A 25,309-nucleotide genomic window follows, 5' to 3' on the forward strand; every position below is an offset into this window, starting at 1 on the left:
TAAGCTACTCAATGAGAGCGGTTGAGAAGGGGATCAATGGCGATTACTGACGGCCTTACCTCTCAAAGATGCCATTCCATGGTCCGATGCTCCGCTGCCTCGGCCGCCGCCGCCGCCTCCTCCTCCCTTGGCACGCTGGCTGCGTCTGAGGCTTGAGTGACGGGTGAGAAGAGGCCTTGACAATCTAAACAACAACATCCAAAGAGAGAAAAAGTTCACCCTGATCTCTCACCTTCCTCATCCTTCATGTTGGCGTGGGTCGCCCGCCCACCCGCCCACCCGCCAACGTCCGGAGAGCCTGCGACGGCGGGCCACAAATACAGCGTGAAAGTCACTCACACGGCCTCGGCGATAAATACACCGAGAGAGTACAAAGAGCTTGTTAGTCACGCTCCCTAATTAGGTATGTAGGTGAAGGTGAGGAAAACGTGCCAGGAAAACGGCCAGCCTTTCTCCCAGCGCTACAGTGAATGAAGCATGATATTTGATTGGTTTAGTGCTAGCAGTGCTAGCCTAGCAGACCTATTTGCATTATTGAGGCTGGTCACGTTACGTGACGCGTTCATGGTCTTCTTTTGCTTATCTTTGGCTTCAAGGTTATTGTGTTTTCTCGGGCAAATGCGACGCAAATGCGACGCTAACGTGAGCACGCGAACTATGCTGACTCGGGCGGCCTGGCCTGGCCTGGCTTGGCTTGGGCGCAATCATCTGACGTTGATTGTTCCTAACACACCCATGAAAGACGGGCAGGGCAGGGCAGGGCAGGGCAGGCGGGGCGTGTCATGGACTGTTAGCACGACAAATTGTCCCCTTATCGGACAGGGTGCAACAGGGACACCGTGTGGAACAACCGTGTGACTGTCAACTCCTTCTGAGAATTTGGTGCAGGAATAAAATGGGTCAGACCTTGAGCAGAACTTGAAAGACCCCATCGGAGTCGGCAGGAGACGTCCTTTGTTATTCCAATTTCATGCTCGCTCTGGGCCTCTTTAATTAGCTTTATTAAGCACGGCGGCCCCGAGTACCACTGAAAGTCAGGCACGAATAAAACCTTCATAAACAGCGTGTTTTGTTGCGGCGTTCTCCCGCGTCATCATGCCGTGTGAAATTAATAAGCTGGCCGTGATAATAGAAGGAAAGAGAGTGGTTCTTCAAAGTTAAGTGACGCTGCAACTCTCTCACGCTAGTGCTTTATACTTCCATTTTGCAGAAATGATAGTTCAAATGAAACGTCAAAAATGGGCCACTGTAAGTACTCTTACAATACCTTGAGCGCCACTATGCAAAATATGGGGGACCTGAGAACAGCTAACGAGTGTCATTTTCTCGAACGATGTTTTAGTGGCAAAAATCCATTGAATTTCCTGTTGAGTCGTTTATAGGTTGTAGTAAATTGCACGCCCATTTTCACCCGCAGTAATATATTTCTCCAGCAGAGTTAACCAGATCAGCCGTGTCCACTGCCTTAAAATGCTTAAGTAATGGATTGTTTGGTTTTGAAAAGGTCCATGGATCAAGTTGGAAGTTTGTTTATCAAACAAAAAGTCTACTGCCCTGAGCATCATCTTCTCCTCACCTCACCTCACCTCACCTCACCTCACCTCACCTCACCTCACCTCACCTCACCTCACCTCACCTCACCTCACCTCTCCTCACCTCACCTCACCTCACCTCACCTCTCCTCACCTCACCTCACACACGCACCAAATAACTCCCAGACTCATCTAAAAACAATGTCATGCAAACACACACAAAATGTCTTTTTCACCCAAAACGCTCGTGCCGAAACAAAATAAATAAATATATAAAGCTCGTACACACCAAAAAAACCAACTCACACACCAAAAATCCCCTAAAGCAATGTTAGAAATAGATGAGAGGAAAGTCCCCCCCTTATTTGCATCCCTTGATTCCAAGTGTGCACCCCACGGTAGGCATCAAAAGGGGGCAGCATCATTTCACTATACGCCGACAATCTAAAATGCTGGTAGTTTGCCACTAGGTGCCACTGCAACTCAAGCAGCTCCAAAGTTCAAATGTCGTTTTCATCTGCGTGCTGGCTCCGTCCGGCGTGATCGTGTATTGGACTGTTCTTGCGTTAATTCAATTCATAGCTGACGAGTGCATTGGTTGTTATTTAAAGAACAAGTGATGGCTAAAAACGGACCATCTCTAAATGATGTCTTCCATTATTTGTTAGCATTAAGCTAAGTGGGGGTCACGTTTGTTGGTTGCATTTTGGAACTGTTAGTTTTCCAACATAGATTCTTTCCTTTGAACCTAGGGACGTGCAATGCATTTGAATTGACTGCGTTCAAATGTTTGAGAAGCGCTGCATGTGTGAGAGCGCTGAAGTTTGAACATACATAAGTGCAGGCAAGTTTGCAAATGAGACGCACCATGATGACATCTGCTGAAATCACAGAATGGGGGCGAAAAACCTCGATTGAAAACGTTTCTTATGAGGCAATGAAGGAATGAAAGCGTCCACGCTTGTTTGTGCTGATGACTTTCTGTATTCTTTCTTTCCGGCGGAATGACTAAAGCAATTGAAGGCAGCATTAATGCTTCTCCAGGGGCAGAGGACAGACTGGCTCCTTCACAATTGTTTGCCTCGTTTAATAGCTTGAGGATCAGTGATATCAATGCGGCGAGCCACACAAAGCGCAGTTTTCCCCCACATTTGGTCAATTGTTAGTCTGGTCTTAGCAGGCGGGCAGACGGGAGTTGATGTCCGACAGCCTGATCATAAATTCATTCATATTGGCAATTGACACGGCTGCTGCTGCCGCTGCCGCTGCTGCTGCTGCTGCTGCGGCTGCGTTTTCCAGCACTGAGGGAAAACAGGAGTGGAAAATTACAAATCTAATCGGAATCATTTAGTGTTGCCTTTTGATGTGAACGGATTGTCGACACGCTGCCAAAGCACACCGGGCTACTTTTGGAATACTGATGTGACGGACGGACGGACGGACGGACGGGTGGATCTTCAGTAGAATCCTCAGTACCGTAGCTCATTTTCCCACATTGGGGGGAAAAAAAGAAATAGCAGAGCATCTGATATTGATCTGGGGTTAATAGGTGGCAGTTTAAATGGTGGCAGGGGAGCGCTGGCTTCCATTTAACATGCCTGCTTCATTCTGTGCACAGCAACATCCCAGATAGAAGTGGGTGTGCACACTTTTGCAACGACTCATCTCGTTGAACTTTACTTGAGTTGCATAAAGGGTGGAAAAAGCCAGTGCAGTCTTTTGACAAAACCTGGCATTTGAGCAGGGGTGGGTGTATAAACTTTTTATAGGGAGGGGTGTGTGGACTTTTGATATCTGAGCCTAAAGTCAATAGGGATTTGTTTTAATGGTTATGAAAGGAATTTAATTTGGGGACCAATTCAATAGTACTACTTTGTTTGATTATTATTTGATTGTACGATTATTTATATCTAAATGCGGAAAATATTGTCAGTTGGTTGGGGAAATGAATGTTTGTTGCCTTTAATTTGAAGTCGAAGGCCGATATATATATATATATATATTATATTAGCCTGTATATATGTGTATATATGTGTATATGTATATATATATATATATATATATATATATATATATATATATACGTATATAAATATATATAGCAACTAGATAAAATCCCATTATTTCTTTTCCCAAGGTGCTGGGACCAAACCCTCCCGCTGAGAAGGGGAAAAAAAAATCAGGCAGACGTGGAGGAGTTGGACTGTCTGGCACCTTGTAATCATTTCTTGCCTCCCGATAGACTTTTCCAGAGAAATAACCCAGATATGCAAATGTGCGAACCTCAATTAATTTAATTCGTATAATTATGCGGAGAAAAGATTGGCTTGGAAAAGTCATTTTACCTTGTGTCAACTTGTCCTCCCACGTTTGGGGCCTTCAATTCACTGCCAAACATCATTTATCCAAAATGTCTCTCACGTATGGTCAAAAAGGGGCCAGAGTGGGATTTCTTGAATGCAAAAAAAAAAGAAGAAGGTTAAATGAATCAGCCCAAGAGCTGTTTTTGGTTTTTTTCTTCCCACATTGTAAGCAGGCAATCGCGACGCAATACAATGAATTGAAGTTACCATGTCATTGGATCGAATTCAATGATAATAGAATACGACCTGAGGAACTCTAATTACGATTCACTTCAATTGCAATGGAACACGATGAAATGCAATTAGGAAAAGAGTCGGTCATTACTATTCATTTGAATTTGGACTAGGTACCAGTGAGTGGATTTTGCACTCTGACAAGACCACTCATATGGTGTCAAGAACAGATTTGCAATCTGTTTTTTGCGTGAGTGAGTGAGTGAGTGAGTGAGTGAGTGAGTGAGTGAGTGAGTGAGTGAGTGAGTGAGTGAGTGAGTGAGTGAGTGAGTGAGTGAGTGAGTGAGTGAGTGAGTGAGTGAGTGAGTGAGTTTGTGCTGCCAGCCCAGGCCGGCCCAGGCCAGCCCAGCCCAGGCCAGCCCAGCCCAGCCCAGCCCAGCCCAGCCCAGCCAGCAAACAAAACTAAAACAAGGGAGACGAGTTGATGCAAATGAGCCCCTGCCACTGTGACAATTAGGCAGCAGACATGTAAATGTGCCCAGTTAATTAATCCAGCAGCCGCGCTAATTAATCCCCAACTCCTCCGTATTTAAAACAAGAACGCTCGCTCTCGGTCCACATACGACGGACGGCCCAAAAAAGTGAAATAGATGTCTGAAGAGTCATTACAACGTTGAACTGACAATGCGCTGAAAATGCAGATGGGCGGGCACTGGAAACAGCCAGAGCAGGATGATGGCACGGCAATTCAAAAAATAACTTGCACTCTTAATTACGGAATCATTCAGGGGGATGTTTCAGTAAATCATTTAGGACTTTGCGCCACATTTGGAAGCAGTCGGTGGAACCCCGTCAGGAAGTCCCAAGACGCCAATAAATCACTTTACTTATGCTGAGATGTGCAAAAAACAAAAAAGACAAATCCAATGTCGGATGACCACCCCGGAGCGCTTTAGGAATCGTGCCCCGGAGAAACTAAGTTCACAACAGCGCTTCGAGTGCATTTTTTGCGGCGAGCCGAATCAATCGATTGTACGGATGGATGGATGGATGGATGGATGGATGGATGGATGGATGGATGGATGGATGGATGGACGGACGGACGGACGGACGGATGGATGGATGGATGGATGGATGAATGGATGGATGTGCTTCAAGTCCGAGGTGCAAGCTGGCCTGGCCTGGCCTGGCCTGGCCTGGGGCTGGGCAAACGTCACTTAAGGCGACGTCTCTTTCAGCAGCTTTGGCTTTCTCTCTGCGGTGGTTGGTCAAGCCTCCGAGTGGATTTCTGCGCGTCCCCACTTGACCTCTGGTTATTCTTGGGCGCCTGCTCGCCCCCTCCCCTCCCCTCCCCTCGCCTGCCCTCCCCCCCCCCCCCCCTCCCCTCACATGTGTCCAATTGTATCCGTGGGGAAGTATGAATCATCTGCAAACATACGTAATCTCTCTTCTCTTTCTCGTTGGCCACCTGCTGGCTGGCTTTCTTCTAACCCGGGTCGCACCGGGTAGCGTCGGCTCCAGCCTCGTGAGCGCTCCCACGAAAGCCAATGTTAACATTTTCTAAATGTAAATGTGGAATTAAGCAGCTTGTGACGTGTGTGCACAGCATCCTCAATGTACTTTCAGCAAAGAGTGCACGGGCTGAGAAGCAGCCGTCGTGCATTACGATGAACGATCCAAGATATGACTTTTAAAAGCGTGACGCCGAATCACGGTTCAGTGGCATTTCTTTTACCCTTCAAAAAAGCACTTTCCAAAAGCAGGGAAAAGTCTTTGGGAAAAAACAAAACCAACAAAAATCATGACGGTAGGTCACAAAAATATTTCAAGAAAATATTCAGAAAACATGCGTTGGTTAAAGAGACTAAAACGCTTGTTTTCAGGGGAGGGGCTGCTCACCTACAAACCAGAGGAGAAAGCGGGGCAGGAAAATGCGCACCCCCATTGCGCCATGCACGCAATTTCAAGTCAAGACGGTTGACGACGGCCACGCCTCTCTGATTGCGGCGTTAACCTGGGAGCTCCCCCGTCCGTCCGTCCGTCCGTCCGTCCGTCCGTCCGTCACTGGAGACTTTTCCAAGCAGACTACACTGCTCTGTCACATGTCCCATTCATGGAAGTCGTGGCTTTTTGGAAAACACAATGGCATTCTTCTCGACACGAAGCGTACTATGTCGCTAGCCATCAACCCCATCACCGGTACGGCAATGATCCCGTTTTGCAGATCTAACCTTCACCTGCGTCAAGCCAGCGCTATTCAAGAAAGACGTCTCTCTCTCTCTCTCTCTCCAGTTGCACGATGGAGCGGCTCCTCCAGCCCAACTTTCTCGCTCGTGGTTTGTCCTTGAGCGCTTCATTAATTCCCCCCCGTACTTTTTGGAGGACAGCACCTGGAGGCCATGGGCCCTACCAGACGAGTGCTTTGAAATTGCTGCAATTCCCAGTTAAATATACACTCCCAATGGTTATTAAGCTTTTCAATTAGAATTCATCAAGAAAGAAAATTAATGTGCATTTGAGGAATAATTAAATTATAATGATCAAATGAGATTTTTTATGTTGAACGAGCTAACTAGTGATTTCAATTATTCCAATTCTTCATTGTCATTATTATTTAATGGATTCAGTCCTCTCACTTGACATGTGGTGTTCCAACTGATTGATCCTATCAAATCCATGGGGGGGGGGGGGGGGGGGGTGTTGGATGTTGCCTTTGAAAGCTTGCTAAAGACCGTTCTAATCATATCCGGAACGCTTCGGGGTTTTTTTTTGTTTTTTTGTATTTTTTTTATAGATGGGTCATTTCAATCAGGAGTTGCTTTTTGCTGTTTTGCTCGGTTTCTTTGTTCGGGCTCTTTTTTTGAACGGGTCATTTCAATCAGGAGTTGTTGAGTTTCTTTGTCCGCTGCAAATGGCATCTTGTATATTGTCCATTTGTATTGATTTAAAACCCCTTTTCCGACTTTGATGCAGGCCATAACAATCAAAGTGACGCTATTTGTTTTAATTTCCAACGTATACTGGTGGTGACTTGGGGGGGCGGGATATCAAGTCTTGCGTTCATCTCTTCCAAACTGGTTTGGTCGGCGCTCACCCGAGTTTACTGTCACGGCGAGTCAATGGCAAGCTAGATTTGCTTTCTCGCCTTTTGTCGGCGCACTTTCGAGGATGAAGCGTTTATCCCGCTCCCCTGCTGCTTCTCGTTCCGTTCGCCGGAAATGCGCGGCGCTCGGCTGAACGCACGCTGCCTCGTTAAGGGTGGTAATTGGGAGCGGGCGGTAATTGGGAGCGGGCGGGCGGGCGGGCGGGCGGGCGGTAATTGGGAGCGGGCGGGCGGGCGGTGCAGATGGACATCATTAGCCGACGGGGGATGTGTGACAACACACAGCTTCAAGCTGCTGTGTTTCGGTTACTGTAGGAAGAATCACGCAACTGTGTGTATTTTCATTTTTTTCCGTTTAACCTGTCTGTGGTTCTTTGTTGGAAATGTCACCAATTGATGTGATTTGTTGCTATTTCTATGACGTTCCACAAGATGGCGCAGATCATCGGCGTCAAGGAAGTATTTGGAAGCGACTAAACCGTGAGGCGTTTGACTACAACTGTAATGCGGGCAAGCTTCCACAGGAAAGGGTCCATTTTCTGGACACCCTGGAGTCTTTTCAAAAAAGAAGTCACTCAATCACAACTTGGATTGGAGCAGAACCCTCACGACTACGAATGATAATAAGACACTTGTTGTTGCTCCAATTGAAGACAAGCAGAGTTTGGATTCCCATTTTTCACCCAAGAGCCTCAGGCAGGGCAAAGACGGAGCGTCGTCGTAAATCGCCGGGAGGGAGGAGTACGAGCTTCTGGGCTATTAACGGCCCAGGCGTCGGGAGAAAGAGAGGGCGAGCCGGCGAGCGAGAGAGCGGGACAAGGTCGCCGTTATAAATTACTGCGGTGAAATCGATGAAATGACCACGACGCCTCGGGCGGGCGCGGCGAGGTGTGGCGCGGCGCGGCGCTCGTATTTCACTTCTTCTTAAGTAACGCGGCGGCAGCGCCGGCATACAGGACTGGCTGTTGAGCCAGAAGTGCTTCACTGCCTGCCGCGATTTGGGCTTTTTATTGTTGTTGCCTCAGACGCTGAATAAAGTTGCCCAACTCTTGCCTAGATAGTCGTAGCAGATGGCATGGTATCTCGCAAAACAGAAAATCCACATCATTTTGGAGTTGGCTTGTGCCTCAGTTGAAAGGTTTTACAAAGGATACGCGCTTTAGAAAATGGATGGATGGATGGATGGATGGATGGATGGATGGATGGATGGATGGATGGATGGATGGATGGATGGATGGATGGATGGATGGATGGAGGGAGGGAGGGAGGGAGGGAGGGAGGGAGAGAGGGAGAGAGGGAGGGAGGGAGGGAGGGAGGGAGGGATGGATGGATGGATGGATGGATGGATGGATGGATGGATGGATGGATGGATGGATGGATGGATGGATGGATGGATGGATGGATGGATGGATGGATGGATGGATGGATGGATGGATGGATGGATGGAAACAGAATGAGATGACTTAGAAGGGAGCCCTGTGGTACACTCCTGAGTTACAATTGTTTTGGATGAATGAATTGCAAAATTTTTGGGCTTGTGTTTCATGCCAATGACGGAAGGGTTACCTCTTGTTTTGACATAGTTTTGCATTTGCTATCTATGTTACAAATGTTCAGCGACATATTGCCGGTAGATTTGGATCGTCCGCCAAAATAGTAGTATTCCAAATCAAAAGACAGACTTCCACAACATCAAGAACATGTCAAAGGATGTTGCGGGGGGCCGCTGCAGAGCAATAACAATCTAGCGATTTGAGACTTGAGTCTGCTTGACTCGGTTAAAGCAAATCCCTCGGATTAGCCCGGGAAGCCATCATAAGGCAATATTGCTGAAGTGAAGGAGAAAAAATACTCAACCTTGTTAACAGTTGAGTGGTTTTATTTGGTTGGCATCTCTTCAAACTGCTGCAGCAACGACTACATTGGAAAAAAAAAAAAGATATAGTCAGAACTACTAACTACTCCCTTTCTGATTATTTTTCAAAAAAGCAGGAGGCATATTTAGTCATGTTTTCAAATAAGATGGGAATGAGCTTGGGTAAAAGGAACCCAATGTACAGCAACCCAGCAAGAAGGCTGGAAAATCAGCCCAGCATTGTTTTGTGACAACAAGCGGCCACGTGCGCTAACAGCGATCTACAGGAGCCCAAAAGAGGCGTCAACGTTGTCTAAGAAACAAGATGAAGACGTCATCTGCATCTGCTGTTGCATCCTTGCTTGCCTCCGATAAGGCAGCGCCACCATCCCCCCCACCCCCATCCGTGCATCCTTCTTCACTTGGCTCGGAAGAACGCAGCGTTTCTCATATGAAATGGACTCAGAATCCCGCTCCATCCATCCATCCCTCCCTTCCTCCCACCTCTCGCGCCTCGTCCACCCCACCCCCTCCCTCCATGCCAACCGACGGGGTTCATCCCTCACGCTGAGTGTGTGTGCGTGTAGTCAAGCCACAGCAACACACTGAGCCATCAGTCGCGCCCCCCCCCCCCCCAAGGCGACGATGGATGCACGCAAAGCACGCACGGAGGAGCACCTTCTGCCGCACTATTACTTGACGCTGGATCGCTAAACGGGGTGAGTGTGCACCTTTCTCGCTTTCAAATCATCCCCCTCCTCTCAGAGCGACCGCTCGCTGCGGACTCAAACATGTAACAAGTGTCTCGTGGCACCGGAGCGAGCGTAGAGGAATCCTCGCGGGGACGCCGAGGAATCCTCGCGGGCGGGGACGCCAGCAAGCCGCCGGGATTATTGTCAAAGTTGTCGCGTGGCAAGTTTTACTTCCATTTGGGGGAGGGATTGAAGAAAAAAAAAGAGAAATGAAAAGCATCACGTCGGCACCTGCGCGAGGTGACGACAAAACTGCGCCGCAAGAACCAAAAGACCGCATTTTAGAAGTCAAAGGAAATATTCCCTTCATAATTGCTTTCTGAACTTGGCTTTAGGTTGTTTGAAAAGTCCAAATTGTCCCAAGGACTCAATTGCCTTGTTTGTCTTCACGTGGCTCATCAGGACAAGAGCTATAAAAACGGACGCATGTGCACTTTGCAGCAGTAAACAACTGCAGAGCATCCCGCTTGACAAAATGCCAAAATACCCATCAAAAGTGTCCACCTTGCGGCATTACGGCCGTTTGCCGACAAATACCGCCAAGCATATATTCGTTATCCTCTGCAAAAACTCTGTCATAGTGACCCCTGGTGGCCAAGGAAAGGAAAGGAAAGGAAAGGAAAGGAAAGGAAAGGAAAGGAAAGGAAAGGAAAGGAAAGGAAAGGAAAGGAAAGGAAAGGAAAGGAAAGGAAAGGAAAGGAAAGGAAAGGAAAGGAAAGGAAAGGAAAGGAAAGGAAAGGAAAGGAAAGGAAAGGAAAGGAAAGGAAAGGAAAGGAAAGGAAAGGAAAGGAAAGGAAAGGAAAGGAAAGGAAAGGAAAGGAAAGGAAAGGAAAGGAAAGGAAAGGAAAGGAAAGGAAAGGAAAGGAAAGGAAAGGAAAGGAAAGGAAAGGAAAGGAAAGGAAAGGAAAGGAAAGGAAAGGAAAGGAAAGGAAAGGAAAGGAAAGGAAAGGAAAGGAAAGGAAAGGAAAGGAAAGGAAAGGAAAGGAAAGGAAAGGAAAGGAAAGGAAAGGAAAGGAAAGGAAAGGCACAGCACAGCACGGCACGGCACGCCCGTCTATTCTTAATACCCCACGGACCTTATGGACGAGGCCCACTGAGCGATAGCCAACAGATCAATGAGCCAGCTGAAAGATACATGAAGCTTCACCTCAGGGAGCCAGCCAGCCAGCGAGAGAGACTTTAGAATTTTTTGCCAAGAATTTTTCTCCTGATTTGACATTCAGCGCGGGGGCCAACAATTATTCGGTAACAAGCAAAACAATGAGATCCGATCGGTGCCAATTCCATCCAAACCTGATGAGAAGAACACCCAGTGAGTGGGGCTCATTTCCAACAAACGTGTTTGTCAGTCCAGTTTTTGCGTGTCGCGGTTGGTTCACCGAGGCTATTCTGTTCTACTCATTTCATTTGCGTGCAGCGGTTGACGACATTTGAACGGCCTCTTCCGCCAACCTCCCTCCCTCCCTCCCTCCCTCCCTCCCTTCCTCCATCCCTCCCGCACCAAAATAGCCCACATCCTGTTGGCTTCTGAAAAGAGACTTTTTCCTGTCAGGTGAGACGCAGAGCGGACCATGTTGCGCAGGTGCTCATCTGCTAAGGCGCCCGCCCTTTGGCTGTGTCACAAGCGTGTCACATGGACGAGCGCATCGATATTACAGGCTAGCGGCTCCACTTAACGGACCGGGTCGGGGTTACCCAGAGACTTTTGCGGACGGATCGCTTATAGATGGACGGAAGGCGTCGGTCGGAATACACAAACGGCGACCGAGTCACGTGATGGCAATTTATAGGCATGAAGATATGACCTGTGGCGGCGGCAGAAGGCAAAGAGGCGTGTCCATGTGTGGAAATGCCTGCGCACACCATGTATGGAAACGCCTGTGCATAAGCAGCGCCACAGGACGGCTGCTCATTCGCCGCTAATGCGCTGCTTCTCAAACGTTTTGTGCCAAGTAGCACGTGACAAATATTTTCACGTAAAGTCCCACCGTCATCACCAGCATTTCACGACAGGCACCGAGACGTGGGCCTTCGTGGCAAACGGGACGGAGACCTCCTTGCTAGCAAAACAACATTTGAGCCGTTGACTTTCAAGGTATTGGGTGCTCATGGAGGCTGCAGACACCAGACAAAGGCAAAGGGGGGAAAGAAAAAATGAAATAAAAATCGGCTTTTCTCGCTGGTTCGATAAAGCATGTTCACCATCGATTGAAACGTCGTTGAAACGTTACGCATCCAATATATACTAGTTGCCATCATGAATAAGTCATGCTCGCTGTGTAGCTAATAGCTAGTGAGATGGAGACGGCGTTCCATCCTTTTTTTGTTCCTCGTTATATTTTGGCTTTTCAAAAATGTCTGCCATTCTCTTCAGCATGCGCTTACGACTCCTAAAGGACGACTCGTAAGCGAATAGCGACGTCCATGCAAACGCGGTGGGACGATCGATAGATAAATATGAATGTCGCTTTTGGTTCCCATGGTAAAAGAAGTCCCCGAGTAGCGCCGCGAGGCATGTGAAATTGCACTCGAAAGCTTGTCGGCCGGCAGCCTGCCCGACGAGCCCGGCGGATGAGACGCTCGAGTGGCTTTTTCGTCATTGCGAGAAAATGGCTAAACGGCCTCTTGAGCCGACACGCACGCGCACTTCAAACAAAAGGAAACAGCCATGCGGTCGTCAGACGTACTGTAAGACCTCGGGTGGCACGTTGTCATATCATCCATCCGCTGGTAACGACACGGCTCTGTGCCGTTTCACGTCACTCTCGGTCGTCAAAGTCAACGTGCGGCATTCAAAGCGCCGGAGCCTGGCGAGGCGAGCTTCCCGCTGATGTGAATCCACCACGTTGCTATAACCCTTTGGCTGATTTCGCACGAGTGCTTCAGCGGCTCCACGTCGACAGACAACAACGTCAAGTCATCGAATATTAGCGTCGTACTGACGAGTTGCCAGAAAGCCTACTTTCGAGTTGCACGTGACTTACTCCAGCTTTTCTTCCAGATGCGGAATGACTCGACGGCCATTTTGGAATGGTCGAACATGACTTATCCCAACGTCAGCGTGGCCGACGTGGGCGCGGCCGACGTCAGCGCGGCCGACGTGGGCGCGGCCGACGTCGTCGGCATGGCCAACGTCAGCGTGGCCGGCGTCGGCATGGCCGGCGTCGGCGGGCCCGGCTCAGCGGGCGAGGCGTATCGGCCGTTCTCGCTGTTCAGCGTGCTGACGCTGACGCTGTTGGCCATGCTGGCCGTGGCCACCTTTGTGTGGAACCTGCTGGTGCTGGTGACCATCCTGCGGGTTCGCACGTTCCACCGGGTGCCGCACAACCTGGTGGCGTCCATGGCCATTTCTGACGTGATGGTGGCGGCGCTGGTGATGCCGCTGAGTCTGGTGCACGAGCTGAACGGACGGTTGTGGAAGCTGGGCCGGGTGCTCTGCCAGGTGCACATGATGATGATGATGACGATGACCACGCTGCTGATGATGCTGACGATGATGATGACGGGGATTTTGCCAGGTATGGATCTCCTTCGACGTGCTGTGCTGCACGGCCAGCATCTGGAACGTGACGGCCATCGCTCTGGACCGCTACTGGTCCATCACGCGCCACCTGGAGTACACGCTGAAGACGCGCAAGAAGATCTCCAACGTGATGATCGCCCTGACGTGGCTGCTGTCCTCCATCATCTCGCTCTCGCCGCTCTTCGGCTGGGGCGAGACGTACGCCGAGGGCATGAAGTGCCAGGTGAGCCAGGAGCCGTCCTACACCATCTTCTCCACCTTCGGCGCCTTCTACCTGCCGCTCTGCGTGGTGCTCTTTGTCTACTGGAAGATCTACAAGGCGGCCAAGTTCCGGATCGGCTCGCGCAAGAGCAACACCGTCACGCCCATGGCGGAGGTGAGCAAATCTCGAGCCGCTAACGAGCCGGGTTAGCGCGGTGGGTCGGTCGACTCGATTGGAGAACGTCGCGCCGCCCTTGGCTCCTCGCGAGCCTCAAAGAGCGCTGGGCTTTAGACACCTGACAAATGTCTGGCATCCAAACGGGGAGCCGCTCAGCAGCTCGCGCACGCACGCACGCAGGCACGCACGCACGCGAGAAAGAAAGGCATTGGCCACTTCCCGTCGTTCGTTCCGTCTAATCCCGTATCTGGCCCGTGCGGCGGATCTGGCCGCAGGCAAACGAGGAGGCCAGGCGGCCCCAGATGGTGTTCACGGCGCGCCACGCCACCGTCACCTTCCAGACGGACGGCGACACGTGGCGCGAGCAAAAGGAGAAGAAGGCGGCGCTCATGGTAGGCATCCTGATCGGAGTCTTCGTGCTGTGCTGGATCCCGTTCTTCATCACCGAGCTGATCGTGCCGCTGTGCTCCTGCGACATCCCGCCCATCTGGAAGAGCATCTTCCTCTGGCTGGGCTACTCCAACTCCTTCTTCAACCCGCTCATCTACACCGCCTTCAACAAGAACTACAACAACGCCCTGAGGAATCTCTTCTCCAGGCAACGTTGAGCCAATGTCCTCGTGAGGAGGGAACGCGCTTTGGAAGTAAACACCGGGACGCAAGCGGGAGGGAGTCCAACCAAAGGAGAGCCGGGAGACGTACGACGACCGACGGACGGATTGCGGGAGGAGGGAAGCTTGCGCCCACAGAGGACGCATGCGCTCGTGGCTGGCCTTTACCAAATGGCGGCGATTCGCCGCCGGGAGCTGACAAATGAAGGAAACCGGACGCTGCTGGCAACTTCATGAAACCTGCGCTATGGGAAAAGTCTCTAGGCAAGGGCTCGAATTGGAGTAGCCTGACTGACTGACTGACTGACTGACTGACTGACTGACTGACTGACTGACTGACTGACTGACTGACTGACTGACTGACTGACTGACTGACTGACTGACTGACTGACTGACTGACTGACTGACTGACTGACTGACTGACTGACTGACTGACTGACTGACTGACTGACTGACTGACTGACTGACTGACTGACTGACTGACGGACTGACTGACGAAAAGGAACACTTTTCCAAGGGTCCAACCTGGAGAGATTTTGCCTGATTCCTACCAAACAAATGATGATGACTCAAAGCAAAAAGACTTCCGCCTCCTGAGGTCACTTTCAGCATGCTAGGCGTGCACTCGTCAAAGTGCGGCAAGGTGCAGGTGTACTTCACGTTGTGACGGGCGGGGCTCTGCCCATCAAATGTACGTCATTGGATCGGAGAAGAAAGAAAGTGTATGTGTGTCCCGCAGACTGTGTTTATCCGCTTCACTTTGTTCTTCCCAAGACTGTCTTTCTCTCTCACACAGTTGCGCCGTCACGGGAATTTCTGATGCGCCCCAACTGATTAAAAAGGTTCGGCATGGTGACTCCTCTTTCTTCTCGTTCCAATCTGCCATTGAGCCTAAAAGGGCCAAGTGGTTGGACGGCAAACGTCTTCATAGTCAAGGTGAACGCAAGAGATTTGGCCTGATTGTGCCCGCTGGCTGGAAGGGCTCCGCGCACCTTTCGTCCCATTGCTGCCAAGTTTCAACCATATACAGCCAGTTCGTTGGGCAAATTTGGAAATTGGCTCCATTTACAAACTGTGGAGATGCTATCCGAAAGGCAGAAATTCAAACCCTGTCAACTAGAAGGACAACAATTCAGCATTTTGAGAGCAGCTAAGGTTGGCAAGGTGGCCAGGACAGGGAGGCTTTGCACTTTTGGAAAGCGATGCTCCCGACGAGAGGTCATTCACTTCAGATAAGAGTTCATTTTGGTTACTAGGAGATGTTATAAAGCGCCACCGGTACGTGCTATCTCACCCTGCCTGCCTGCCTGCCGGCCGGCCGGCCAGCCGGCCAGCCAGCCACCCAGCTAGCCGGCCAGCCAGCCAGCCAGCCGGCCAGCCGGCCAGCCAGCCAGCCAGCCGGCCAGCCAGCCGGCCAGCCAGCCAGCCAGCCAGCCAGCCAGCCAGCCAGCCAGCATCCCCATTTTTGTCCAGATGGAAATGTGGCTCAGCTAATCAGATTGATTACGCGGCTGAATTTTATCCAGCATTTTAATCACTGTGTCGGCAGAGTTAACGCCAAGGCCCCAAATGACCTTACCTAGCTTGGTTGGCTTAGCTAGTGAAGCTTGCGAGCACACGAGGAAGAATTTGGGTTTGTTTGTCTCCAGCATTTCCGCTCTTGATTCTAAAAGTTAACTTGTTGTGCACTTTTTCAAATTTGGACACTTGAATCATGCCTTTTGAAATCCGAGCAGAAGAAGAACTCTATCATCACCATCGCCTCTGGGAGAAATCAGTCTTCATTGACAATGTTCTCTTCTGAAAGTGGTGTGGATCACCGTCGCAGGTCTTGTTTATTTGCATGCCTATTGTCTCTCTCGTGACCTCTTTGCTACACTCCAGCGGGTCATGAATAGTTGATAAGATTCCGAGTGGGAAGCGCGGCAAGTCGGTGAAGCAGATGTTCTTGTGCTGACCTACCGTGTTTGATGCGGATGCTTTTAATTAGCTTATTAATAACTGATAAGATGGGACAAAAAGTCATACGCAGCAATCCATGAAGCGGGTGAAGCAAGCGAAAACAAAAAGGCAGGAACCATTCGAGCCAAGTCGCTTCATTTGGCTTCACGTCAAAATCGCCTCTGCTGCTCAACCCAATGACACGTTGAGCGCAAAAAGAGAACAAAACGCCGGCTCCAAAGACAAACCACAGCCAGCTCCAGCTTCCTAATCGCAATCGGGCCTCATTTAAGGGGGCCCTTTCATAGTCGGACAACAGCGGGCAAGCGGGCGGGCGGGCGGGCGGGCGGGCGGCCGAGCCGGGCTCGCTCCCTAGCTTCTTTGTCATCACCGACACAATGATGGAAGTCAACTCGCCGTGGCTGCGCAGGCAGGTGATTGAAGATGAGCTTACTCGTGCTTCGTTGCCATGGCAGCGGGGCGACAGGAGAGCATTCTGTACATACGTACATACGTACATAGATAGATAGATAGATAGATAGATAGATAGATAGATAGATAGATAGATAGATAGATAGATAGATAGATAGATAGATAGATAGATAGATAGATAGATAGATAGATAGATAGATAGATAGATAGATAGATAGATAGATAGAGCACTTTGACTTGAAGCGTTAGCATCATTAGCTAGCGCACACAATTCTGTGTTACAGACCAAGAAACACAAAAAGAGAGGAGAAATCCATTCATTTCTATGAGCATTACCTATTTAATCATGTCATCCGGGCCCCGCCTAGCGGCCTCTGGCGGGCTAATCCACTTATTGATCAATCTGTGATGTGACGACGGGAAAGTGCTGAGTGGGCACACGCCATTAGCTCAAGTGAGCATCGTGTGCGGGCGATTGTTTGCCGGAGATGGCTTTGTACATAATGTCATCGCGGGGCATGAAAATCAAATCAAGTGGCGCGCAAGCCAGCTCGTTTGTTAAGCCACGGTTTGCGAGCAAGGTGAAAGTCATCCAATGTTCCTTTTCCATTACGTTCAAACATGTCGGCCCTACTTTAACGGCTTCTGCCTTTTTGGCGGAGCTCCAACAAGTTATTGTGCTCTGCCACGTTGGACAGAACATGAGGTACGCCGGCACTGCTCAACAGCGTGTTTTGCCTCTAGCAAAGCGTCTCTGCTGCACACCGACCCACCGACCGACCCACCGACCCACCGACCCACCGACCGACGGACGGGGGTAATCCCAAACCTTGAATTCCACCGGCACGAAGAAAAATATCGATGCTGTCTTGCAATTCCGATTCGACCCCATGACAGATGTCATGAAAATGAAAAAGAAACACGTGTCACTAATGAGTCAACTTTGTGTGTCATTTCCTAGGAAATAGACTCAGTGAAATGAGTTCAAGCCATACGGGATACAAGACTAGGATGTATAATTTAGTTCCGACGTCAGCTAGGGGCTGAATCCAAATGAAGTCATCCATGAAAAGATGTGCCACTTGATATCAATAAATGGATGTTGTGGGCTACGTTCAAGCCTTTGGCTGTGCTGTGCTGTGCTGTGCCGGGCTGTGCTGTGCCGGGCTGTGCTGTGCCGTGCTGGGAGCCACTTCCTACTCTCAGCTTTAACAAGAATGACGCTTGGAACGTCCAGATAGCCGACCGATTGGAATCATCGTGGGAGCACTGAGAACGTCTTCCGACACCTCAAGCTGTCAAAGCAAAATGTCTTCCAATGGGACGGACAGATCTCAGGCAGGCTCGCAAAAAAGAGAGATGAGCAGATTCACAAGGTGAGTGAAAACAATTTGCCCTGGCTGGCTGACACATTTCCCTAATGAGCACTTCCATCTCACTTAGAGCAGTTCACGGTCGGTAATGTCAGGAAGGTATTCCACTTAGGTGCTCCATCCCATTTGATTTGGCCACGTAGCGTCAGAAGCTCTACTCTGGCCTGTGTCCTCGGGGGGGGGGCATGTTCGACAGTACAAATTCTGCCGTTAAAAACGATGAGAGAAATTTCCATCTTCGTATTCGATGTACTTTGCGTGGTACAAACAAGGAGCCTCAGCTGGCAATTTTATCCACCGAGCGCGCTAATTCCAAATACGAAAAATCGTTCGATTCAAAGCCGTCAAATGAGGAAAAAGCAGAAAGCAAACGTAAGCTATTTAGCTCGAAATGAACACGTTGCCGTTTGATGCAAGCTTTTATCCAACTTTGAACAACCAGGCCAATGCTACAGCAAACACAATCCTATTGCAAAAGCTGCTGAAAAAAGGAGGAGTCAACACTCCCTTTGGGGAAATTCCACTTTATTTTGCCATCCAAACGAGTCGTTTAAAGATGCTAACGCTTTAAGAAACGGCGCAAACGCCAATCCAATTAAAAGCACAGCAGTTGGTAATGTTCAGTGAATGTAAAGAGCCAGATGTCTATCTGTCTGTCTGCCTGCCTGCCTGCCTGCCTGCCTGCCTGCCTGCCTGCCTGCCTGCCTGGCTGCCTGCGTGGCTGCCTGCGTGGCTGCCTGCCTGCCTGCCTGCCTGCCGGCCTGCCTGCCTGGCTGCCTGCCTGCGTGGCTGCCTGGCTGCCTGGCTGCCTGCCTGCCTGGCTGCCTGCCCACACATCAGCCATGATAGTCAAATATTTTGAGTGCGTTCATGTTTGACAGGTATGCTGCGTCTTTTGGATTGCGCATTTTTGGATGACAATCTGGCACAGCTTTGTCTTAGTTCTGCTCAGCACAATAATGAGCTAGCAGCAATTCCAAATTCTTCATTAAGCCATTGGCAACCCATTTCTGCCTCAGGCTTTTTCTTCTAATCCGGCCGGGAACACCAAAAGGAAAATGGAGAAGGAAACAATGGATGTTTGCAACAGCAGATTGGACGCTGAAAAATTCACCGTCAATTTCACAAGTCGCCAACCAGAAACAAGATGAGAACCTCGTCTGGGAATCCAATTTTTTGCATGTGCAGATACTCGCGCGTGCTCCCCCCCCCCCACACACACACGGGTGGCAAATATGCACATTTGTTAAACATCTGTGACAAAGGATGCAATTTTGCCACTAATGAGGCTCTCTCATGCACATTAGCTTGCTTCTCCTGATGTTTGTTTTGCTCCGAGCAACAACCAATATCGGTGGCGGCGCCGCCACCGACTGCTTTTGTCATCAAAGCAGCCACAATTTGAATCCATGTATTTGATGCTGCGGTTATAACAAGACAAATAAATCCGAGGTAAGGTTAAACGGCAACGCGGCAGCCTACGTAGCGCAGCGTAAAGCCAGCACGGGTCGACCCGTCTCCGCCTCCAGTGTCTCGGCACCTGATGCTGCCATATAGGCAAAAGCCGGCGGGCCATCTGCGCATGCCGCACACCCGCCGAGCTCCAACGCCGGCCGCCGCCGCCGTCTCTTCTATGACTTTGTATGACAACATTCCCATGGGGTAAATCAAACCAAAAACAACAAAGCAAAACGACTCGACCTTTGAGGGCGCCTCATAGACAGAGAGGTAAGAAGACAGCAAATGTTTCTTTTTCTGTCTTTCGATGACTAATTCAACCGTGGCGAGGCGGCTGGGAAAATGACGAGAGCCCCGACGAGAGCCAATGACGAGAGACGCCTTTGTTCGGGAGCTGGCCTGGAGAAAGACGGCCACGTCGCTCGCTCGCTCGCTCGCTCGCTTGCTCGGCCACTCAAATCGCCGCATAGATCTTGGCCTGTCCTGCCGGATCAATTACTGCGATGCATCTCTTTGAATAAAAGAGCACGCACCCGTCGTCCGTGTAGGTGTCCTTGTGAATACGAGCCGGGGCGAATAGATGGCGCCTAAAATAGACGCTAGGTCGGCGGAGAATGAATCAAAGGCGGGCGAGCTTGAGATCATCACAGCGAGGCACTCTGCGTGGAGATCAAAAGTAGAATATTTCTGCACCTGTTGCGGCGGGCCATGCTGGGAAGTTTCCCCACAAGCTAATAATAATAATGCAGATGCTAAATCCAACAACCTTTCCCAACAAGTTTCCCAAAAGTCCCTCCCAATGTCAATTCATCTTATAAACGGATGAAAATTTGAACAGGTGGGGTGTGGATGCTACCTGAACATTTTCAAAAATGTTTGCGTGTCAATAGGAAGCAGCAAAAAAAAAAGAAAGCCGCAACCGTGACCAAGCAAGATCCAGAAATGCCAGGCCGGCCTCCCACTTGAACTTTTCCGGCAAGCACAAATGTCAAATCCATGACGCGGATTAGTTTCGGATGAGTAAATACTGAGTCATTGATTTGATCTTCTTGTTTTATTCCCTTTTCTGAGGTGTCAGTTACGTGCATTTTCTTTCTTTTTTTTTATCCTCGCAAACGACGCACCTAAATGGATTAGCGTTCTTAATAAAGTGATGAGTTCCGCCTGGGCCATTTCTCCAGACGTTTCCGCTTCCCGAGTGTGGACTAAATCGTCCATCTTGTGAACTCATTGAGTTAGTAGGGAGAGGAAACTTTGATTCCCAGTCTAGTCCTTAAGGCTATTTGATGGCATTGCATCTTTTTTCAAACAAATGCATCTTTTTTTCAAACAAATGTGTAGCAAAGCTTCCAAGAGGATTTTTCTCATTGACCCGGTTGTCTTTCGAGAACATAATACTGGGCGGCAAAGCGTCAAACCGGAGATGTAAGAAGCCCAGTCGTGCTAGCTTGATTGTTCTTTGTCATGGGAGGATTTGTGCTCGCTCGTGTTACTGAGAGCTCTTTTCCCAATCAAGACGGCAGACGTCAGCAGCCGCACTTCACGCTGGCTGGCTGGCTGGCTGGCTGGCTGGCTGGCTGGCTGGCTTTTTGATATGTATATCACTGTCAATTATCATCCAGGCCGGTTTCACTCTCCCATTATCCGCAATTAGACCACAAGAGAACTTTTGTCCTAATTGCCCGCCCGCCTCGCCGGATAGATGAATTTGCATTTTGGCTCGTGGTGCCCCTGCTAAGCGCAAACTCGGAGACAATTGCTTTGTTGCTGATGACCCCCGAGTGCTTGTACTCCTTCCTGCCTGCCTGCCTGCCTGCCTGCCTGCCTGCCTGCCTGCCTGCCTGCCTGCCTGCCTGCCTGCCTGCCTGCCTGCCTGCCTGCCTGCGTGGCTGCCTGCCTGCCTGCCTGCCTGCCTGCCTGCCTGCCTGCCTGCCTGCCAAATGACAAAGCGTGGCGAGCAGATGACTAGAGAGGGACACAGACTGCCAAATGCAAGTACAAAAGTAAGACATCATAACCCATTTTTACTGATCAGGAAATCAAAGTCAAAGTCCTCAACTCACGTTGGTGTACTTCACCAAGATGCCACTAGATGGCAACATGTACAACAGGTTTTCTTGTTGAAGTAACTGGCAGTGAGTGGGAAAAAAAACAAAGTTCCAGGACTACTGCCGTAAACAGTGGCAGGCAATATGTGCCTTATCTGATCATGGATATTGATTACAAAAGCACGCATGTCGAAGGCGCAGTGACCTCCTGTGGCTTAAGTTGGCGTTGGCAGCCTCTCCAGTCGCACGCACGCACGCACGCACACGCGCACGCGCACGCGCACACACACACACGGGGCCACATCCTCCTCCTCCTCCCTGCCTGACCTTTCTGCTATGTTTTTGTCAACAAGCACATGATGGAATCTTTACTGGCCACTTATAACAAATGCAGGCACGCAAACACGCACTCGCTTACGCCCAAAGTGTCCTCGTTTTGATTCCATGTGTCATCTCACACGCTGTTGGAATCATTTTTATTGTTTAGATACGTATAACTCATCTATATTTTGCATTTTCATTGACATCTTCTTTTGAGGATGGTCTTCTATTGATACAAAACCGACTGTCCGTATTTCTAATAATAGATGACAAGTTTTTAAAGAATTAAATCTGTTTTTTGTTGAGTCTATTTTCATTGTTTTTTTTTAATAGAACACAGTATTATTTTTCTTATTCTGGCCCGGTATTTATTTCATGTGATTTTTTCATAAACACTTTTGTGCATGTATACTACCTATTTTTATTTATTAATGTGTGTGTGCCCTCTGCTGGTGGCTTGTACGTACGTTGCTGCACACTGACTGCATTGGCGTCACAAAGCGCAAGTTGCTTCAAGTTGATAACCAAACTGCCCATAAAATGCCCTTCTTCCTCTTGGGCTTCTTTTTTCAACGACTTCTTGTTATTTTCATTGCCAGCCGATAGACACAGTGGATGGGCAAAAAGAGCCTTTCCCACAAAGCGGCCACAAACAGCAAGTTGTCAAACATTAAACCGGACAAGGCCCATTCGACGAGCACGCTAATATGGCTTTGTGAATATGACTTGTGTTGCTACAGTTGCCTTGAAGGGTAATCTTATTACTCTTTACTCCTTGAAAATATGAAGCGAGTTACTTGACTGATTTGAAAAGTGCCTAACTCACTTAGGTAGTTACTTGGAATTTCAAGAAATCGTTCAAGTCTAAGTTCGCTATCAGCACATTCAGCAGCTATCGAACGTAAATCAAGCAACATACGTATTAGCAGGCACAACTTCAATCCGATAACACAAGAAGAGCCAGAATGATGTAAGAATTACGGAGATATAGTAGCACTGGCAACAAGCCATCCTTTTCAATCTTAGCATCCGTCGAGGTGAACTAGGGTTAAATGACACCACATTGAGCAGTCGGCTGGTGATGAGCCAGGATGACCATTGGCCGTTTGGGAGGCGTTCCGTCCCCGTCTTTAACGTCCGGCCGTGCGCTGGAATAGAACGGAGCTTTTGTGTACACAGGCTGCGCAAACTCACAGAGGTTCCTGATGTCGTGTATCAGCTGCATCTTATGCAACAGTTCACTCGCACAGGAACCACTTTGGCCATTGGCGGTCCTAAAAGCGCCCTCTCCATTCAAATGGAGCTTGGTTGCCATGGAAGAAAAATGCTATTCCCTTCAGGCATCAGACGCTCTGGGAGACGAGCAGCTTGATGTTTCTCACCGAAATCGTTCCGCAACTTACGATGCAAACGATAAGATAAACAGCTGCTACCGTGTTAAACTTCACACGGTGTGAAAAGTACCACAACTAAATATGAGATATGGTATTACGAGTTGCTGTCGTCTGTCTGTCTGTCTGTCTGTCTGTCTGTCTGTCTGTCTGTCTGCCTGCATGGCTGCCTGCATGGCTGCCTGCATGGCTGCCTGCATGGCTGCCTGCATGGCTGCCTGCATGGCTGCCTGCATGGCTGCCTGCATGGCTGCCTGCATGGCTGCCTGCATGGCTGCCTGCCTGTCCGTCTGCCTGCCTGCCTGCCCGTCTGCCTCCAACATTTTTGTTTTCAAAATAGCAAGCTAATGAAAGGGAACTAGATATTTCGTGAGATTGAGCCATTTTTGGGTGTCACACAAGCGTGAACACCGAGTACAGATGACACACTAATGTGATACAATACAATTGTGTTGTTTTAAAACTAAGAACTAGCTCGCTCGCTAGCTATCTTAGTGCCAATGTAGCCAAAGGATGGATCATCTTGACACCTGAGCTTACTAAAACGTTTACACAAGTAATCCACCACGCTTCACGACGGATTAGGATGTTTTCCTTCCCAGTTCACTCGCAGCGTTTAGGTGGAGAAGAAAAAAAAAAGACTTTGATAGATCAATTTAGCAAAGCTTCCCCGGCCGCCAGGCCTCCCTGCTTTAGCGACGTCTCAATCCCCTGCTAATCTTCGCCAAGTTGGACACGCTACTCATTGCGAGCATGCCGGCTTCCTGCCTTATCTTTCTTTCTCTTCTTGATCACCCCTTGGAAGGCGCAAAACATTGAGCATTTTCATGCTAATTGCAATGAAGCATGAGATCATTGAGTCCACAGCCATCGTTCCATATTCTTATTGCCATTTTATATGTTGCCCACGGTTTTGGTTGCTTTTTTTGGCCATTACTGTCAAATGAAATACTTGACACATAGTGTACATGCTCCAACACTGATAAGCAATCATTCTCTGAATTGCCAAGTAGAAGAGCGAGGGAAACGTATTCATGAAGGCAACACTTACCCTTTCAGTCCTGAGGCGGACAAACACATTTGGGTTGGCTTGAAGCTTTCCTTTGGCGATGCACCGCTTTTTCCACCTTTTGTGAACTTCAGAGGCTCCAGCAAATAATCCGAGCGGCGAGCACACGGACAGCTGAAATGGGGGGAAGAAAGGAAATATGACCGATATGGAAGATTAACAAGAAAAGTAGTGTTTGAGAAAAGGCACAGTGTAAGGCCAAGCATTTCTCTCATGCCATATAAGCTGAGCCATAAGAGCCCGTTTGTCAACCCGTTTGTTTGCTTAAAAGAGCTACTCCTGAGCTACGGCCGGCCGTGTGTTTGAGCCACACAATTCAAGCGGCACAAAACTGTGCCATTTATATTTGAGCTCCCGTTTCAAAGAAGAGTCATTGGGTTGGGCCTGGAACAAATGGAAAGCGCTCCAACCAAACGACACTCCGGGCTCGTCGGCTATGCGACGCAAACATTCCAAATCCCATTCGGAGAGCGAGCGTACCGCACGGAATCAAACGGCAGATTTATCTGGAAAATGGAGTGATGACACGGTTAACAACTCGAACTACAAAGGTTGGCAGAGTGAAAGAAGCGCCCTCCCTCGCTCACTTGAGCAGGCAGCCTCCTTTGAGACCCCATATCATCCAATGCTAATACGTGCTCGGCTAAAAATCGACACATTTCCACGCTTACATTTGAACTTTGAAGTGGGAGTTACGTATCTTAACTCTTGCTCTTCGAGCCTCTGACAACAAACACCGTTTTATCGAGGTGCTGTCCTGGCACGTAGGCACTGTTTGGGGCGGGGCAGGGCAGGGCAGGGCAGGGCGGGGCGGGGCAGGGCAGGGCGGGGGAGTGTCTTGTTATCATGGAGAAATGGCCATCGTCTGGAAAAAAACACCTTTCCATGTTATTGCTGAAAAAGGACACGGCCTGGGCATTGAACTCGTGTGTGGCGTACGTTCATGTTATCAAGCTGACGTGCGGCTTAACACGCCACGCCTCC

At 49.4% G+C, this 25,309-nt stretch overlaps 2 protein-coding genes across 5 annotated transcripts in view; one reads left to right on the plus strand and one right to left on the minus strand.

The window, feature by feature from the left end:
• dlgap1b (discs, large (Drosophila) homolog-associated protein 1b) overlaps positions 1-25,131 on the minus strand; it is a 64,481-nt gene extending 39,350 nt beyond the window's left edge. For 2 of the 3 annotated variants that reach the window (XM_088362887.1, XM_088362888.1), the window contains exons 1-4: positions 24,997-25,131; positions 24,308-24,439; positions 3,878-3,984; positions 60-184 (exon numbers count right to left, since the gene is read on the minus strand). The gene's annotated coding sequence lies outside the window, so the exon portion shown is untranslated. Of the gene's footprint in view, positions 1-59; positions 185-3,877; positions 3,985-9,029; positions 9,090-24,307; positions 24,440-24,996 lie in introns of all 3 variants that reach the window. The other variant, XM_088362889.1, reaches the window with a different exon arrangement.
• On the plus strand, positions 9,557-15,148 carry htr5ab (5-hydroxytryptamine (serotonin) receptor 5A, genome duplicate b). Of its 2 annotated transcripts, XM_088363614.1 has the most exons (4): positions 9,557-9,746; positions 12,781-13,221; positions 13,298-13,678; positions 13,957-14,424. In XM_088363614.1, the coding sequence occupies exons 2-4, from the start codon at positions 12,781-12,783 to the stop codon at positions 14,287-14,289; spliced, it is 1,155 nt and encodes a 384-aa protein (XP_088219740.1). In that variant the 5' UTR covers positions 9,557-9,746; the 3' UTR covers positions 14,290-14,424. The 2 variants fall into 2 exon arrangements, with proteins under 2 accessions (XP_088219740.1, XP_088219739.1); XM_088363613.1 differs by having other exon boundaries at positions 12,781-13,678; positions 13,957-15,148.
• Positions 25,132-25,309: the final 178 nt, after the last annotated feature.

Source organism: Syngnathus floridae, chromosome 20 (genome assembly GCF_059516105.1).
Source record: "Syngnathus floridae isolate MCC-2025c chromosome 20, RoL_Sflo_1.0, whole genome shotgun sequence".
NCBI classification, from domain to species: Eukaryota; Metazoa; Chordata; class Actinopteri; order Syngnathiformes; family Syngnathidae; genus Syngnathus; species Syngnathus floridae.